Source organism: Mustela putorius, unplaced genomic scaffold (assembly GCF_011764305.1).
Source record: "Mustela putorius furo isolate JIRA1106 unplaced genomic scaffold, ASM1176430v1.1 tig00003896_pilon_pilon_pilon, whole genome shotgun sequence".
Taxonomy (NCBI): Eukaryota; Metazoa; Chordata; class Mammalia; order Carnivora; family Mustelidae; genus Mustela; species Mustela putorius.
Window position 1 is genome coordinate 8,128,358 of NW_025422045.1, and position 13,779 is coordinate 8,142,136.

The following is a 13,779-nucleotide window of genomic DNA, read 5'->3' on the forward strand; positions in this document are numbered from 1 at the left end:
TTTTCCTACTGTGAACATTTTGACCATGCCTCTGAATATAATTGTGTCTGATACTTGATATTAAGCTATGTTTTTTCAATGTACATGCCACACCTGTCCCGCACAGAGAGCCATGGTATGTGGGCAGGACCAAAAGGTGCTAAAAATCCCTTCTGTTTTCTCCACAGCCTTACTTAACCACTTAGAACAGAGTGGTCAAATGGTCAGTAAAGAAGTTTTAACTACCTATGTTTCTACTAGTTACAGAGAAATTTTAATTTTCTTATTTTACTGAAACCTCCATTTCTACTTTTGAGCCTTAGTTCTTTAGAGGACATATCCTAGCAGGTGAATAAGAGTGGAAAATAAGTTTATACATTTGATGGTAGTTACTAGGAGAAAGGCTCCTTTGCTAATATCATAGTCAGCCTATGAGTCTTATTTGCCAAACATGCTAAATACAGGACATGAAAGATAGGAAATAATGAAAAAAAAAATCAGCTGGGCATTGCTAGAGAGCACTTTCTGCCAACCCTCTATTGTGCCTTAAATTGTGATTATGTGGCCGGCCTAGTCTTAATCTAGGTTCTGTGTCTGTCTTTGCAGAAGGAATACAAGTCCTAAGTATTCACACAGATTTGTGATGAGAGATCCAAAGGAGGCTTCTAAATAATTTTCAGAATTGCTCTACCAGTTACCTTTTCACCCTAAGTAAGTCTGGAATGCATCCAGCAAAACAGCTTTTGCATGTTCATACCTTTCAGAATGAATCATCTTCCTTCCTTATAGTGAAAGAAGGGCTTGTTGACTATTTCTGGCAGCATTTCCACAAATGTTCTATTTTTCTTAAACCTTCCAGTGTTTCACTCAAGTTAACCTGGGGGTGCCCAATGTTCCCAAAGTAGACCTCCAAATCTCCCAACTTTGTCATTTATACTAAAAGAACAGTCAGTCCTGATTCTTCTGGAAAAATATCAGGTATCTTTTTTTTTTTTTTAAAGAAGTTGTTCCCATTATAGGAGGTCAGAAATGGCAGGCAATAGACTGCATAAGACTACTGTGCTAAGGCCTGGGGAAAGGGGAAGGTTTGTTCTTGCTTGTTGAGCATAATCCTCTTTACCTGACTGAAATGGAGAGTGCTATCATCAGAATGTTGAGGTGAAATTTGGGACATCCTTTGATCTCCCTGAAATTCAAAATCTGTCCCAACTAGTCTGAACTTGTTATTTTTATATTTTGCAGTATCCAGACATGAGTCAAGAATCTGATTCTCCGTTTGTTTTCATCTGCACAAATCCCCAGGAGATGATTGTGAAGTTTCCTATTAAAGGAAATCCAAAAATCTGTAAGTCACAAGTTTTAATGGTCTAATTTTTGTTTCTTTTCTTTCTTTTTGTCTTGTGTCTCACTTGTTTAAAACCTTAAAATCTTCTCTTCTTACCCTGTTCTATGGCATCTCAAGCTTTGGAAGATTAATATAATTACATTTATTGATAACTTTAGTGTTAACCATAGCATAGCCTTTCCAAAGTGTACCTTGACCCACAATTATTGGCATGCTAGTGAATCACTCTAAACTTCTATGTAAGACCCCATTACTTTTAAAAATTTATTTATTCATTTTGAGAGAGATTGAGAGTATCCATGCAGGGCAAGGGATAAGGGAGAGAGAGAGAGAAAGAATCCCAAGCAGACTCCCCACTGAGCACAGGGCCCCGGATGCCGGGGCTTTATCTCACAACCCAGAAATCATGACCTGAGCTGAAACTAAGAGTCAGATGCTTAACCAGCTGAGCGACCCAGGTACCCACAGACCCTATTACATTTAAAATCCTTATTTGTCAGCCAAAAGAGTATGCTTTACTCTGCTGCACTACTCATTAAAGGAAGTAGTAAGCCCACACCAATGGCAATAATGACATTTATTCATTGTTCCTCAGTATTCAGTCCAAGTAAGATTTAAGTTGGTGTCTATTTTCGAGTGTTTTGGAGGCTCCACTTCCCACTTTTCCTGTGATTACTGGTTTCTAGAACTCTGCATTCTTGATTTTTATTCTCTTGGGAACCTCTTGATTATTTATTTTTCTGCAAACTTTTGCTTTATGTATTTGAGATTACAGACCCTCTGCATATTCACTTCTTTCTTTTTTTTTTTTTAAGATTTTATTTATTTATTTGACAGAGAGAGATCACAAGCAGGCAGAGAGGCAGGCAGAGAGAGAGAGGGAGAGGAGGAAGCAGGCTCCCTGCTGAGCAGAGAGTCCGATGCGGGGCTCGATCCCAGGACCCCGAGACCACGACCTGAGCCGGAAGGCAGCGGCCTAACCCACTGAGCCACCCAGGCGCCCCCACTTCTTTTTTTTTAATAGATTTTTATTTCTTTATTTAACAGAGAGAGAGAGAGAGATCACAAGTAGGCAGAGAGGCAAGCAGAGAGGGAGAGAGGGAAACGGGCTCCCTGCTGAGCAGAGAGCCCGATGTGGGGTTCGATCCCAGGACCCCGAGATCATGACCTGAGCCAAAGACAGAGGCCTAACCCACTGAGCCACCCAGGCACCCCTTCACTTCTTTTTTTTTTTTTTTTTTTAAAGATTTTATTTATTTGACAGAGAGAGATCACAGGTAGGCAGAGAGGCAGGCAGAGAGAGAGAGAGAGGAGGAAGCAGACTCCCTGCCGAGCAGAGAGCCCGATGCGGGACTCGATCCCAGGACCCTGAGATCATGACCTGAGCCGAAGGCAGTGGCTTAACCCACTGAGCCACCCAGGCGCCCCTCACTTTTTTTTTTAAAGATTTTATTTATTGGGGCGCCTGGGTCGCTCAGTTGGTTGGACCACTGCCTTCGGCTCAGGTCATGATCCTTGAGTTCCGGGATCGAGTCCCACATTGGGCTCCCAGGTCCATGGGGAGTCTGCTTCTCCCTCTGACCTTCTCCTTGCTCATGCTCTCTCTCACTGTCTCTCTCTCAAATAAATAAATAAAATCTTAAAAAAAAAAAAAAGATTTTATTTATTTATTTGACAGAAAGAGATCACAAGTAGGCAGAGAGGCAGCCAGCGGGAGGGGGAAGCAGACTCCCTGCTGAGCAGAGCCCGATGCGGGGTTTGATCCCAGGACTCTGGGATTGTGACCTGAACTGAAGGCAGAGGCCTTAACCCACTGAGCCACCCAAGTGCCCCTGCATACTCACTACTTCTTTTTTTTTTTTTTAATATTTTATTTATTTATTTGACAGAGAGAGATCACAAGTAGGCAGAGAGAGAGGAGGAAGCAGGCTCCCCGCTGAGCAGAGAGCCTGATTCGGGACTCGATCCCAGGACCCTGAGATCATGACCTGAGCCGAAGGCATCGGCTCAACCCACTGAGCCACCCAGGTGCCCCTCACTTCTTAATCACTTTTTGTTGACTTCATTTTTTCAACTTCCACCTCTTCTTCAACTTCCAACTTCTCTTCCTCTGTGTAGTCCTACCACAGCCTCTTCTATTTCAAAAAAATCTCAGGAAACACATAGTGGTGTCCTCTCTGTCTAGCTTATTTTTAAAAACCACCTCAACTACCCTCCCATTTGCCCATGTTAGTTACTGTTTTGTGCCTCTGTGGCACTGCTTTCCCATTGTGTGAACTGGATGATTTGGGGGCAAGCATTGTCTTCAGCTGTGCACAACTCTACCTTACCCTGTACCTTGGGGACCAACTAGCCCTTTGATAAACCTATTCTATAGAGAAGTACTTTTCTTCCGCTCTCTCTTTCTCTTTTTTAAAGACTTTATTTATTTGAAAGAGAGAGGCAGCGCATGAGTTGGGAAGGGCAGAGGGACAAGGGGGCTCCCTGTTCACCGACAACTCTGGACTGGATCCCAGGACCTTAAGACTACGATGTGTGCTGAACTTAGATGTTTAACCAACTGAGCCACCCAGGTGCCCCTAGAGAAGTACTTTCCAAACTGTACTGTAAATTAAAATCACCTGGAAAGGTGTTAAAACACAAGTTTCTGGGCCCTCTCCCAAGTGATACTGATTCTGTTGCTCAACTAACTACACTTTGAGTAATACTGCTTTTGATCACAAAATACTTGGAGTGTGAATTTAGATTAATATATGTTCATCACAAAATTCAGGCAACCCTCATGATTTACAAGACATATATTCTTAAGATGCCTATATATCAGAAAATCTGAACATATTGCCTTTGACTTACATATATTATTTACTTCAGACTGTATCCCAGCAGGTAGCTAAGTGGTCCTGGAAGTTTTTTTTCTTCCTCTCTACTATTTAGAATTTGTTTGTTTATTTATTTATTTATTTATTTATTAAGATTTTATGTATTTATTTGACAGAGAGAGATCCCAAGTAGGCAGAGAGGCGGGCAGAGAGAGAGAGGGAAGCAGGCCCCCCGCCGAGCAGAGAACCCTATGCAGGCCAGATCCCAGGACCCTGAGATCACGACCTGAGCAGAAGACAGAGGCTTAACCCACTGAGCCACTCAGGCGCCCCTATTTATTGTTTTTTAAAGATTTTAGTTATTTGACAGAGAGAGACACAGCAAGAGAGGGAACACAAGCCGGGGGAGTGAGAGCAGAAGTAGGCCTCCTGCTGAGTGGAGAGCCCGCCACGGGGTTGGATCTCAGGACCCTGGGATCATGACCTGAGCTGAAGGCAGATGCTTAACAACTTAGCCCACCAGGGGCCCTTAAAGATTTTCTTTTTAGGGGCACCTGGGTGGCTCAGTGTGTTAAAGCCTCTGCCTTCAGCTCAGGTCGTGATCCCAGGGTCCTGGGATTGGGTCCCACATTGGGCTTTTTGCTCACCAGGGAGCCTGCTTCCCTCTTCTCTCTCTCTGCCTGCCTCTCTGCCTACTTGTGATTTCTATCAAATAAATAAATAAAATCTTAAAAAAAAAAAAGATTTTCAAGTGATGTCTGCCCCTAATTTGGGGCTCAAACTCACAAACCCGAGATCAAGAGTTGCTTGGTCCACTGACTGAGTCAACTAGGTGCCCCCTCCACTATTTAGGATTTTTATCTATTTTTATTTTTATTTTTTAAGATTTTATTTATTTATTTGTCAGAGAGAGAGAGAGAAAGTGAGTACAAGCAGGAGAAGCAGGTAGAGGGAGAAACAGGCTCCCCGCTGAGCAAGGAGCCCAATGTGTGACATCCCAGGATGTCAAGATCATGACCCGAGCCAAATGGAGATGCTTAACCAAGTGAGCTACCCAGGCATCCCTAGAATATTTATTTTTTTAAGATTTTTTTTTTTAAAGATTTTATTTATTTATTTGACAGACAGAGATCACAGTAGGCAGGGAGAGAGCTGAGCAGAGAGCCCGATGTGGGGCTCAATCCCAGGACCCTGAGGTCATGACCTGAGCTGAAGGCAGAGACTTTAATCACTGAGCCACCCAGGTGCCCTGCCCCCTTTTAAAAAAAGATTTTATTTAGTTATTTTATTTTAGACAGAGATAGAGAGTGCAAGCTGGGGGTGGGGCAGAGGGAGATAGAATATCAGGCAGACTTTTCGCTGAGCACAGAGACAGATGCAGGGCTCGATCTCATGACTTGCCCAAAACCAAGAGTTGGAACTTAACCGACTGAGTCACCCAGGCGCTCCTCCACTATTTAGGATCTATTTATTTATTTAGATTTATTTTATTTTATTTTAGGTATATTTATTTATTTATTTATTTATTTTTTAAAGATTTATTTATTTGACAGAGAGAGATCACAAGTAGGCAGAGAGGCAGGCAGAGAGAGAGAGAGAGGAGGAAGCAGGCTCCCTGCTAAGCAGAGAGCCCGATGTGGGACTCGATCCCAGGACCCTGAGATCATGACCTGAGCCGAAGGCAGCGGCTTAACCCACTGAGCCACCCAGGCGCCCCATATTTAGATTTTTTTTAATGTATTTATTTAATTGACAGAGAGAAACAGCAAGAGAGGGAACACAGCAGGGTAAGTGAGAGAGGGAGAAGCAGGCTTCCTGCCAAGCAGGCAGCCCCATGTGGGGCTTGATCCTAGGATCCTGGGATCGTGACCTGAGCCGAAGGCAGACACTTAACAAGTGAGCCAACCAGGCGCCCCTCCACTATTTAGGACTTAAATCTCTTTTCTCTTTTTTGGTTGTGGCAGTTTATCCCTCTTTGTTTCATTCTCACCTTAACTTTAGGCACCCATAGCAGCACTGGTGGTAGGAGCCAAAGATTTTAGGTCTTTTCTCCTGTATCTAGTGCTGCTTGATCTTGAGTCCCTATAACCTTTTCTTAGCTTCCTTCCCTATCTTGGTTTTTATCTGCTGCTTAGCTCCTTTGAGAAAATGTTCTGTATAAACAAAGTTTAGATATTTCTCTGAAATGTTTTACTCTATTGCTTTCTCTCCCAGAGACCTACCTTCAATACATATACTGGCCTGTTTTTCTCGATAAGGTTTAATGAGGGGTGGGGGGAGTGATGTTCTTAGGAGAGAGCTTTAGTAACCTCCTGTCTTTCCCCCCATTGCTTCTGTTCTTAAAAGCTTTAAAAAGCCAGGGTGCCTGGGTGGCTCAGTGGGTTGAGCCTCTGCCTTCGGCTCAGGTCATGATCTCAGATTCCTGGGATCAAGCCCTGCATCTGGCTCTCTGCTCAGCAGGGAGAATGCTTCTCCCCCTCTCTCTCTGCCTGCCTCTCTGCTTACCTACCTCTGATCTCTGTCTGTCAAATAAATAAATAAAATCTTTAAAAAAAAAAGCTTTAAAAATCCAAAAGGGGCTGTATGCTTCTTTCAGGAACAATAGGACTAGAGAGAAATTGTGAGACTGTAGCTTCTTCCATGGTAGGCCAGACAGGGTAAAACATTGGTCAGAAATAATAGCGAAATTTAAAGAAAAAAAGGAAAGAATGGGTTGACCCTGTGTATTTCAGGAATTTTTTTTTTTTTTTTAAGTAGGTTCCATGCCCAATGTGTGGCCTTTGTGAACTCATGAACCTGAGATCAAGAGTCACATGCTCTACAGGCAGAGCCAGCCAGGCTCCCCAGAAAGAAAAAAAATTATGTTTTACCTGAGGATTTAGTTTGCTGTAAAGTCTCTATTCCCTATAATTTATTCCTTCATCCTTCATTCCTCTTTACCATCTCTAAAAATCTTACACTTGGGAGTTATATGTAGCTGATGAGTCATTAAATTCTATGCCTGAAACTAGTAATACACTATATGTTAACTAAATTGAATTTAGGTAAAAAATTGAAAATAAAAATAAAAAAATAAAAGTCTTACACTCTGCCAGAACTTCCTTCCCCATAGGCCAAAAGAGCTACTACCTTCAGTAGCTGACAGCTAGAAAAAGTCTTTACTCCCACTGCCACAGGGGAAAATATGTATTTGGCTCTTAATTTGAAATGCTTCACATTTTCTTCTGGATACATCATTACGCTAAGTGGTTAAGGTCCATGGTATTAATAATATACTCTCCTTCAATTACAGCCCTATGACTTAAATGTTTTTATTCTTGTTTTTCTATTGTACGATGGCTTAGGAATCTTCTATAGATTAGTTCTATGAGATATGCAAGTTCCAAACTCTGACTTGCAAATAAGCTTTTAGAAGAAAAGGTTATAGGGACTCAAGCTAAAAGCAAATAAGCTTTTATATGTGCACATATATATGCACATATATATATATATGTTTTAAATTAAGGCTTTATACACATACACACACACACATATTTTAAATTTTTTGAGTATAGTTGACACACCATTAGTTTTAGGTGTACAACATGGTGATTCAACATCCCTATACGTTATGCTGTGCCTACCACAAGTGTACCTATCATCTGTCACCATACAATACGATTACAATATCATTAACTGTATTTTTCTTTCTTTTTTTTTTTTTAAGATTTTATTTATTTGACAGAGAGACACACAATGAGAGAGGAAACACAAGCAGAGGGAGTGGGAGAGGGAGAAGCAGGCTTCCCACCAAATAGGGAGCCTGATGCGGGTTTAGATCCCAGGATCCTGGGATCATGACCTGAGCCAAAGGCAGACACTTAACGACTGAGCCACCCAGGCGCCCCTAACTGTATTTTTCTATGTTGTTTTTTTATTCTCATTCCTTATTCATTCCATAACTGGAAGTAAAGGCATATACTTGGATTTATGCTTTTGGGCACATAAACTTGAGCTTGCTTGACCTGGAGATAATTATGTTTCTTGAAGTTGAAATAATTCAGAAAAGAGCAATATGCAAAATGATCACTTGGCTGTGTGTCTGCTCAAATTAGGAAATGCAAAAAAGTATAGTAGAGTATTTAGGTGAAATGCTCAAAGAGATAAAGGAAATCTTTTTACTTCAAATGAATTCCATGCTCTAGAGACTCATGCAAATACTGCCTTATATGTTATGCAAAGCATGTGAAAATCCCTATGAGAGTTATATCGATTGATGACAAATACTTTTCCCCCTTCTAACTTCTTGTCCATCTGCTGCACATGTATTTGATTTTCTTTTAGGCATCATGATTGAGGATGTGGTAAACACTGAAATGCTGTAGGTACTATATGTAGAAGTGTTGGGGAAATACCAAAACTAAGCATCACCACTCTGCATTTAAGAGAGTATACTGTATGTTACTGTAGTTAACTGTCCAGGTCCCAAGTCTTGAAAGATGAGGCTGAACTAGAACTCAGAGTTCAGAGGGCAACTGTAACGACTGCTTCTTCATGCAAGAAGCCCCAGTCCCTTGCCTTCATAACCTGCAGCTGGCCCAAGAATTGCCACTATTGGCAGTCCCTGTGGTAGATGTTAGGGATGCAGAGAAGTTCTTACTTATGAGGAGCTCACAGATTGCTGGCACTTGTATGGTTTTCTTAGATAGTCTAGGAGATGAAAGAATTTCTGCATTCCTGGAAATGCTCTAGAAATCCCTTCTTCCTCTATCTATATCTCCTTCTTCCTATTAGTTTTCCATTTTATGACATCATCTCTGAAGCCAGGGATTAGTTTGTCTACCCATTGAGTGCTTTGCTCCTATGGGTTGATCTTTCCTGAGCTGGTCTCACTTGAGGGCTTTCACAATCAGACTGGAGTTTTCTGAAGATTGTACTTGGAATGTTCTTAAACAGTAAAGCTTTGAGAGTGTCAAGAAGATAATGTCTCTGTTTTATATGAGGAATCTGAAATACATGTAGTTAAAAGACTTGTCTAGGGTTGTAAACTGAGACCATGAATAAGAAACACAACTCCCAAGCCTCAGCATCAATATGACTACCTTATTACTTTTTCAGAGAACTTTGAGTTTATGAAGCACTTTAACATACAGTATTTCAATTAGTTATTGGATTAAGTGACTTAGTGTATATAAAAAACTTAGCACAGTGCTTGGTATTTAGAAAGCACTCGATATTAGTTTTAATTTTCTCAACTTTGTAAGTTAGTAGGAATTTTTCCCTCCTTTCATTTTTCAGCTGAGTAAATAGGTTTATAGAAGTTGTATTTTGCTTACATCTTTCTGTCTTTGGTTTTTCTGCTCTTTTTACTTTATCAGGTTGCCTCAGAAACAAATTATTCCAATAATTTTTCACTTTTAGGCACAATATCAGAGCTGGAAGGAGTCTTCTGTGCTATTATGTCCCATTTCCTCTTAGCATTGAAAAAGTTGAAGATGAGAGTGACTAGGCGACTTCCTCACATAAAGCTAGGTAGTCTCAGAACTACAGTTAGGACCTCAGTCTTCTAACTTACTCAATACATAAAACTAGAAGTCTAGAGTCCTAGGTGGAATTCTGAATTCTGTCCTAGCTTGCCCTAAAAAGTTGAATAAGATGCAGTACTTCTTTATACCTCTGGGTACCACCACCTTTACAATGGATACTCTCATGTCTATCTGATAATCTGCTAATTTTGGTGACTTAGTTCCTATAATTCAAAGGTTTTGGAGTTTGTAATGTCTGCTTTCTTTGTTTAATTGATTTGATGAAAACATTTATTGAGCACCTATCATTTTGCACCCACTATGGTAGTGTTAGAGATTCAAAGGCAAACGTGCCTTGTAATATGGCTTTTTGCCAGATTGCTGGCACATGTTCTGATTTCCAGCTGGGCAGCCTGGGGAATGAAAGACTTCTAAATCCCTGGGAATACTCTGTGCTCTAAAGCCCAAATTAAAATCAACAGCTTTGTGACTATTGTGGACAGCATTCCGGGCATTACTTAGTGATGGTTTCTGAAGAAGGATGGTTTCTGAGAAGTAATGTTATTCCAGAAACAGGTATATCTCTAGAGAGATGAAGGGGGAAAGGAAAACAAAATTTAGGAAAACAGGGAAACTTGTTGGGTTGAGATTATTTTTCTCACAATCTTTTGCAGCAGTCAAGACATGTATTCTTATTTTAGTTGGAGAAATGAGAATATTGAGGTCTAGAGAGACTAAATAACTTGCCCCAGGTTTTACATGATGACAAATATGGGGCAGTTATGGGTCACGCTTACACCTGGCTGTCCTTGAAGGGAGGCTCCTTACTTATTTGTTAGTCTTTATTTTTATTATTTTTTGTGTGTGTGAGACCGAACTGCCCTGTGTCTGTTTCAGTTCAGCGTGCCCATCTCTATTGACTTAACTGAGTCTTGTGGGAGAAAGCAATGTGCAAAACAGACAGGAACTTTGTTAAGATTGTCTTCATGAGAGGGATAGTTCTTAAGGCTGCTACCACTGAACCAAACCCTGTCCTGGTAGATTTGAGGGGTCAGAGGTCAGGGACCACATCAGTGAAGTACCTCTCATTAGGGTCACCTGGGACAGGAAGGTTGCTTGTTTTCTAACTTTAACACTTAGGAGAGTCATGCAGCCTATGACCTTTGCCCTTCTTAGCTTGTGATAGGGGCCCTTTGTCAATAAAGCATTCCTGTGGATTCTACTCCACTGCTGCAGGTCCCTCCCCCTATTAGGTTGGAAGCTGCAAAGGGGTGAACTCAACTGCTTTTCTCACTGCAAGGGAGGTTCATGCATTATGCTCAGCCAGTTAACAGGTCAGAAGAATGAGTTTCCCACTGTGTGAAATGCCTTCCTTTATTACATGTGTGTATTCTTTAAAAACTTGCCTTAGCTTCAGACATCCTGAGAAACCATGGTGTTTCTTTCATAGTAGCTACATAATTAGAAATATAAACTATTTAGATTCTTTAAGTGAATACTTATTGTGTGTCTGTGAGTGTGTGTGAGAGTGCCCACACTTGTGTGTCCTTAAACAGTATTCCCACTGATTCCTCATTCTTACAGAATGAAATTCTGAAGTTTCAAAGTATCTGAGTCCTGAAGCAAGGTAATTGAATGTGACAGGAACACAGTAACCAGAGGACCTGCGAGGCCATGAAAGATTTGCATTGCAAATATAAAAAATAAATAATGAGGCTTCTTTTTCTCCCTTACAGGGAAACTGGATTCCAAGATCCATCAAGGAGCAAAGAAGGGGTTAATGAAGCAGAATAAAGCTGTCTGACCCAGGAGAAAAGGAACTAAACAACATAGTGAAGTTTTGTGTACTAAAATTGCTATCCACTGGTCCTTTGGAACTGAAGCATTAGAAATCTAAAGACTTGGCATCAGGCTTGAATCTCTTAGAATTTAAACTCTTACCTAAATCTGTATATTTTTCTTAATGAGTGGGATTCTTACTTTATGTAGTAGGTCAAAATCTTTGAATACATTATTTATAAAATGCTATTTTAAAAATTCTAGGTCTTTGACATTTCTCTCAGAATGGTATCAGAAGAGAAAGGAACAAGTTGGAAATTACTCTCCTCTCTGAGGCTTGGATTTGAGGTTACAAAAATTCTTAACATAGGTTAACAATTTTTTTTGAGAAACCATTTGAATTTTAAAGTTTCTTTTTAAAGCAATAGCCTGGTTGGAGTATTAGGATGTTTGAGGAATCCTGTGTTTAATACAATCCTGTGATGGGACTGGAAGGGGTTTTAACAAGTTTTTTGCTCTAGTCCAACATCTCTTGAAGTGAATAGTCTTCAAAAGCTGAATAACCTTCTTTGGCAGATTTTTTTTTTTTTTTTTTGAAGGAATAACCTGAAGGGGTGCTACCACTTTGTTCTTTGGTTTGAGATGTTAGGCCATAAGAGGATCAGCCTGGGAGGAGATAGAGCCACTTGTTAAAGCAGCATGAAACTGCCCTATTTATTGTTGTGGGTATTGCAAAACCATCAATTGGATGGGGCAATTAGAAACAAACTAAAAAATAAAGTCCCTTCAGTAAACGTATTCAAATACCCTCAAATGCAAATGCAGCCACCCAACACTTTAAACCATCCACACCTCAGGAAGCTATGAGCTTTGAGAAATAGAAGGTTGGTTTGAAATGAGATTTTCACTCATCAGTCTGGCCCCACTTAGTGAAGCACTTTTTTTCTGAGGCGGTTCAGTAGAGCTGTCAGAATCTCAGTTGCTGGCATCCTTAGGAAATTCATGGTCTTAAATGTGTATGTTCTGCTTTTTATAAAGCACCACCACAACACTAGGGAAGTTGGATTCCCTCCAGCAGTTGTGTGCATGACTTAAAAAAGAGCGCACAGGAGAGAAAAAAAAAGTGCCCTGTGTTATGAAAAAGATTAATTTCCCCTTTCTTTAATCCTTCATATTCAGCATGTATTTGCATTGAAATGCCTGCACTCATATGCATTGATGTTCACTCAACTGTGAACCCAGCTTGTTGCATAGCTCTAGGCACTGGTCTTGTGGGGCCTGATCACTCTGGATTCCCAGGGAAAACCCACCCAATTCTTGTTCCGGTAATGCAGACATGCAGTATTTTCATTCTTTTCCTGTTCAACTTCTGTAGAGAAAGTGGAAAGGACAGCTAATGGTACTTCTTTAAGGGGGGAAAAAGTATCATTCTGGTTTCCTGAAGACCCTAGTACTATTAATGAACCCACACTGGGTTAATAGATTACCAAGCAGTAATTCCATGAATTCTGCACTGGAATTGTCTGGTTTTCTGAATTCCAGAATGAAACCAAAAGGCAGAAGATGAAGGGCTAGGGAACAACAACATAAGTTTTCTGCCTTTTTATGTGAATCGCAGCTCAAGCACAGAGGAGTCCGGATTGATTTTTTTTTTTTTCACCTGGATAGATTGTGTATGCATGCCTAAAGAAAAACATCAGGACCTGCAAGATCAGGTTATGCGACCATTTTGTGTGCCGTGATAAGAAAGTTTACAAGAACATTATAAGTTTACAAGAATCCCCCCTCAGCATCCAAAATATGCAGTGGAGCCACATGAGTAAATGGCAGAGTAACTTGGAAACTTCTTTTCATGGTTAGACTGTGAAGGTTTGTCTTTAGTTCACATGGTGATGGTGTAAGGTCTGTCTTTTATTTGTAGGACACCGGGGAGGAAGTGTGGGAGAGACTTGGGGGTAGATGGCCCTCAGTTGCTCAGTGATGAATAGCATAGTTTAAAGCCTAGTGGAAATTCTTAGCATCCTGAGTACAAATTCACCCAGGAATTGCCTTTCAGTGCTTTATAACACTTTGCACTGACCCTTTTAACTCTGGGACAGCTTGGCCTGAGGAAGTTTCACATTTCTGAGCTGGTTTTCTTTTGCTGCCTAAATGTTGTCGGCGCCCCCTTTTGGATGGTTGGGTCCATTGGCTCTCGATTTGTACAGTACCTGAAGGATTCAGTGTTTTTGTTTTCTAGGCAGGTCCCTGTCTTGATTATGTAAGCTCAGAGTGGGATATATATGAAACCAGATACTTTTTCTTGTCAGGATTTAGGAGACTTTGACTTCGTAGTCAGATGTTTGGAATGGAC

The 13,779-nt window shown here is 40.8% G+C and overlaps 1 protein-coding gene across 7 annotated transcripts in view; it reads left to right on the top strand.

Moving 5' to 3' along the window:
- TRIP4 (thyroid hormone receptor interactor 4) overlaps positions 1-11,684 on the top strand; it is an 88,772-nt gene extending 77,088 nt beyond the window's left edge. For 6 of the 7 annotated variants that reach the window (XM_045067411.1, XM_004758705.3, XM_013059532.2 and 3 more), the window contains 2 exons: positions 1,222-1,324; positions 11,384-11,684. In XM_045067411.1, coding sequence (XP_044923346.1) covers positions 1,222-1,324; positions 11,384-11,451 — 171 coding nt within the window. In that variant the 3' untranslated portion in view covers positions 11,452-11,684. Of the gene's footprint in view, positions 1-585; positions 691-1,221; positions 1,325-11,383 lie in introns of those variants that run through there. The other variant, XR_001180544.2, reaches the window with a different exon arrangement.
- The last annotated feature ends 2,095 nt before the right edge of the window (positions 11,685-13,779 follow it).